The sequence below is a fragment of the Corvus kubaryi genome, unplaced genomic scaffold, assembly GCF_017639235.1.
Source record: "Corvus kubaryi isolate FWS band 111438036 unplaced genomic scaffold, C.kubaryi_AGA036_p1.0 37292, whole genome shotgun sequence".
Classification (NCBI taxonomy): domain Eukaryota; kingdom Metazoa; phylum Chordata; class Aves; order Passeriformes; family Corvidae; genus Corvus; species Corvus kubaryi.
Window position 1 is genome coordinate 1,437,756 of NW_024581091.1, and position 5,140 is coordinate 1,442,895.

General features: G+C 43.0%; 1 protein-coding gene across 1 annotated transcript; it reads right to left on the bottom strand.

The window, feature by feature from the left end:
* Positions 1-986: 986 nt before the first annotated feature.
* Positions 987-4,994, bottom strand: LOC121664001 (cytochrome c oxidase assembly protein COX18, mitochondrial). Its single transcript, XM_042026945.1, has 6 exons — positions 4,906-4,994; positions 3,694-3,798; positions 3,323-3,486; positions 2,425-2,537; positions 1,993-2,103; positions 987-1,306 (listed from the first exon to the last, which is right to left on the bottom strand). Exons 3-6 carry the CDS (start codon positions 3,465-3,467, stop codon positions 1,133-1,135), a joined length of 543 nt encoding a protein of 180 aa, XP_041882879.1. The 5' UTR covers positions 3,468-3,486; positions 3,694-3,798; positions 4,906-4,994; the 3' UTR covers positions 987-1,132.
* Positions 4,995-5,140: the final 146 nt, after the last annotated feature.

The window sequence follows — 5,140 nt, forward strand, 5'->3', positions numbered from 1 at the left end:
TTTCAGTGAGCAGTTTCACAGCCCCCTTTATGCTTCCTAAGAAATCTCATGTTATATTTTTACTACACAAGACAGCTGTTGTCAGCCTGCCCGGTTCACAGGCTGGGAACATGAGACCCTCTCAGGTGAGACTGCTGAGGAAGGAGAGGTGACTTTCCTCAGCACTGCATGGAGCACCAGCTCCCCCTACCACCAGCTTCCCAGACAAAAATTCACTCCTTCTTGCTGAGTCTTTTTCCAACACCTTTGGCTGAGGCAAAATGACAATACAACATTCAGAGAAATCCGTAAGGCCCTTTAAAAAGCTAGAACATTATCCTACCTGCAATGCAGACCTGGAAAGGGCTTTGTCACATACATTCTGATCTCCTTACCTGCGGATTTTGAATTGTTAGACACCATTAGATGAGATGCTTTTGGCTGTGTTACCTTCAGTTTCACACCTGTTTTGGGGAGGGTTTTTTTTGGTATAAGAATATCCTGGCAGCATCCGGATATAACGCTATCACTGATGTTCTGAGATTCCTAACAGTGAAAACAGTGAAAGACATCAGTGAAACATCCCCACAGGTAAAGTGAAGTGTTATTAGTACAATGACATCTGCACTTTTTCTTCTAAACTGCTGATTTTAGTCAGAAAGTGTATCTCAGCCCTATCTGGAAAGTTCCACTAGGCTATCACAACAATTCAAACAAATGCTTCCAAGTCTGCATTAAAAATTCTGCTTCTGATTTTTGTTAGTTTACATCACAGTAGTAGCTTGCAATCTTATAAAAAGTTCAAGTGAATAATTAATTCCTGATAATTTTAACAAAAAAACCCCCTGAACTTCTTTACCTTCAGGACTTACAGTAAAAAAGACGCACCGTACATGAGTCACGGTTTTATTTAACACTCACCTGGCCAATTCCTTACGATAATTCAGGAGATAAACCTGGATTTCTGGACTATTGCAACTGCAAAATGACCACACTTGAAACAAAGCTACCCAGTAAAGACACATTTTTGCTGACCAATCCTTCTTTATGGCCAGCCAGTGTTTTATTTGGAAAATAAATATACAGCAAATAAGTACATCTCACTGAAACAGCACTACTTCATTCCTGAGACAGCTCTTCCTGCAGTTCAGTGTCATTTCTTGAAGCTGTACTTAGCAGCCAAGGCAGCCATGATGTCCCTGTAAGGAGTATCCGAGTCGGGTTTGGTCCTTGGGATGCAGCACAGCCGGCGGAAGGTGGGAGAGCGCAGCAGGAGGTTGTGGGAGAGTCCCACGAGGCTCGAGGACAGCCAGTACAGCGCCATGGACTGCAACAAGACAAGCACAGGTCAGCTTCCTGGGGGCAAGGAAAACAGCAGGTTTAGGCAACTCCTCCCGAACCACAGCTGTGGGGTACTCCCAGGTATTGATAAAAATAACTCACCTAAAACACTCCTCCTCTCATTTGCAATAATGGCTTCCACGTGAAATGTAACTGTCTGTCTCTGAACTCTTCGGGGGAAAAGTGTCATCTACACTGAGGCTTAACAGGTCTTAAATTAATTCATATTAAACTTGCTTCAACTTCTGTATTTGAAACTATCAGTGAATGAGCCAAACAACCAGACACTTTGTTTTTGCAAGAATACTCTGCAGTAGAAAACCTGGTAAAAATGAGAAGTGTTTGAAGAAAGATGTGGAGAAGTTCCTAATTTAAGAACTACACTGGTTTCCACTTAACAAACATTTGCCTACATGTCTTTACATAAGTTTTCCTCTCCTTTTTCAGACTACACGAAGGACATTAAGTCCTTTCAAGGTTGCAAACTCTTCCCTCTTGAACAAAAATATTCCAAAGGCATCAAGATTTAAACATACATATAGACAAAACGTGATTTGTTTTCAAGCACACAGCAGCAGCAGCAATACGAAACACACGAGGCATTCAGGCTGTCCTTTAAGCACCGACCAGACCAGCCACAGGTGACGTCCCAGAGGTGACCTCGGTACTTACAGAGGGCACCGTGGCAGCAATAGGGATCATCACCACAGACACCACGCGGAAGAAGTTCGTAACAAGCTTCTGGAACCGGGAAACTTGCGGGTTTTTTTGGCAAGCAAAGATCTGAAAGAGGAGAAACTCACAGCTATAAACAACGTCTTTTTGAAATGACCAGACTGAGGATTAACACCCAGAAAGCTCATTAGAGAAGCATTCTAAAAGAAACTTTAGTCAAGACTAAATATTACTGAAGCTCAAGCAGATCTGAGACATGTCACATCAGACTTTGAGGTCTCTGAACAAGACACCTACGCATTAAAATACACAGAGCAAACAGATTATTTTTCACTTCTGCCCAGTGCATTTAAAGCAGTGATAATCTGCAGCCACCTTTATGTGTTAGCCCTTTGCAGTCACCACTGTTGGTTTATTCCACCAACGTACCTCCACCACCAGCAAATTCACCAGCCCCAGGGAAACGGGCAAAATCCACGTGGAATCGGGTGCCGTGAGGTCCGTAAACCACAGTGCTCCTCCTGATGAAAACTGTTCTTGTACTATAGGAAACATTTTAAGAAAACACAGAATTCAGTATAATTTGCTGTCTCAAGTGAGCCAGAACTGTACCATGGGTTAAATCATACACCCAAGTTTCTAGGTATGTTTTATCCACATGAGAAATATGATTAAAGCAGAAATCCTTGGTTAAACACTCTGCTACCAATCTGAGTATGAAAAGTGGGAGATACAAGCTGAGACCCATCTTAGCTCATGACAGCCACTGAAAGGTAAATCTGTGATTAAAAACTACTTTGATCTCAAATATTTTACAAGTCAATGAGAAAAATAAGAATGCAGTAACTTACAGTGTTTATTTCCTGATTTTGAAAATACTGTATTTTTCTTAGTAACTCTATAACTAGCTACATTCTTGCTTAAAAGAACAAACTGTGAACTCTTGTCTAAAAAATTGGTATATATATTTTTTTAATTTAAAAAACCCTCACACATTCACCTTGTCTACAGTATTTCACATGAAAGAAAAAAAGACAGACTAACAGTGAGTGTGCTGTGGCATGTGTAATATTACTTGCTAAATAGGATTATCAGACTACATTAAGTTTAAAACTAATTTCAAATGATATTATTATCTATTATTTATATTAATTAATTAGATTAAGTTCAAACTATATTAACTTTAAAACCTTAGTAGCTGACTGTTTTTATGTCAGCTTGTACAGCAAGCTCAGGACATCGTGCTCTTTAACCAACAAGGTGTCTGTGGAAGCAGTAGGTGAATAAAAAGGGACAGTGAGAGAAGACAGGTGTCCAGATGCAGCACCTGCTGAGCCCAGGGCACCGACGCTGCAGTTGCGCAGAGCCAGGGACACGCACACCCACATGGGGATCTGCACCCACAGCAGCAGGGTGGCTTTGAAGGGGTGGCAGTTGTCCCGGACGTACAGCTCCGTAACAATCCTCCGCATGTTCTTCGTGAAGTGAAACCTTTCGGAGAGGAAAACAAAAGTTCAGAGCTTTGAAATGTGTAATGCCTGAAAGGGAACAGGATAAATAAATTGTAGGAGGGGAAAGAAAATCTAAGCTTTGGGCAATGGCAGAATCTTCCTGTAAAAGTGTTGTTTGTGGGATCTTCCTTCCTGCCAAGCCTCATTCCGGAACGGATTCAGGAGGTGTGTACAGTCCCCCTCGTACCTGGCCACCTTTTCAGACCACCCCAGCTGCTTTCCACGCACTGAAACTTCATAGCGAAGGCGCTTGGCGAGTTCCTTAATCTCGGGCTGCAGGTTTTCCAGCTAGCTAAAGAAAAGGGGAACTGTTTGGGCACAGCGGCAGGTAGCAATCGCCTCCTCTCCTCACCTCTGTCATTAGTAATTCAATAGCTGAACAAGTATTACACTTATTAAAATATCACTGTAAAATTTAATAGCTGTACAGAAATTAAACATACACATTGCCACTGGATAATTTAATTCCTCTACAGGTATTACACACATTAACTACCCTTGTATGCCAGCACAGGTATCAAACATATTAATTATCACTATAATTTAATACCTGTACAGGTATTAAATGCCTGCGAGGGACAAGACATCTTGTCAATGCCTTGTTCAATATCAATGAACACCTTTTCTCTTCAAACGAAATAACCACGGGAAGGTAACAGCGACAAGTGTTACACTGACAAGTAATTACAGTGACAATCAAAGATACTCCCTTACTACTGCATGAAATGAAAACAGAATTTCAGATTTATCTTTTTAGATTTTATACTTTTTTAAGAAGAAAATGAGTACTATCACAGCTGAAATCAGGGCAATTCTTAACAAGTGTCTTTTTGCCTGCAATCAGGACTTGTGATCAGCTACTTCACTTAAAAAGACCCAGCTTTAATGCCACCTCAATGATAAAAATAAATAAATGACAATAATAAAAATTAGTAACAGCCAAATATATATAATAACATACAACTATATATAATAGAAAATGTGTATGATAGAATGTATTATTTACGATATACTACATGTAATATATAAATATATTGTGTTACACATGACAGAAATCTATAAATAATAATATAGAGAGAGAAATGAAATAAAGAGTAATAAAATGAAGTCCATCAGGACACAACTCGGCAGTGAACAGTCACTACCCGCAGCATAAGAGACCCCATTATTCGAGAGTGCAATAGACGCTGACTTTTGCAACCAAAACATGCACAAAATATAACGAAATTCTTTTAAAAAACCCGAAACGCCCCTAAAGCCGCTGCAATAAAAGAACTGGGATGTTTATTCCGCGGCCTCCTCAGCCCCTCCATCAGTCCTTCCCTCACAGCCTCTCCCCGCCTCAGAGGCGCCCGCCCCGCCCGCCCCTCAGCGCCCCCTCAGCCGCCCGCGCTCCCACCTTGGCCAGCAGCCGCCCCTGGTGCGCGGCCAGCGGGAGAGTGACGGCGCTGCGCAGAACGGCGGCCCCGCAGGCGATGGCGGCCCAGCAGGGCAGCCCGGTGGCCTCCTGCAGCGCCGCCAGCCCGCCCTCGGCCCAGTGCACGGGCGCGGACCGCGCCGCCCACTCGTACCAGCCCTCGGGGCCGCCGGGGCCGCCCGGCGCCGCCGCCGCCGCCGCCACCGCCAGGGCCGGC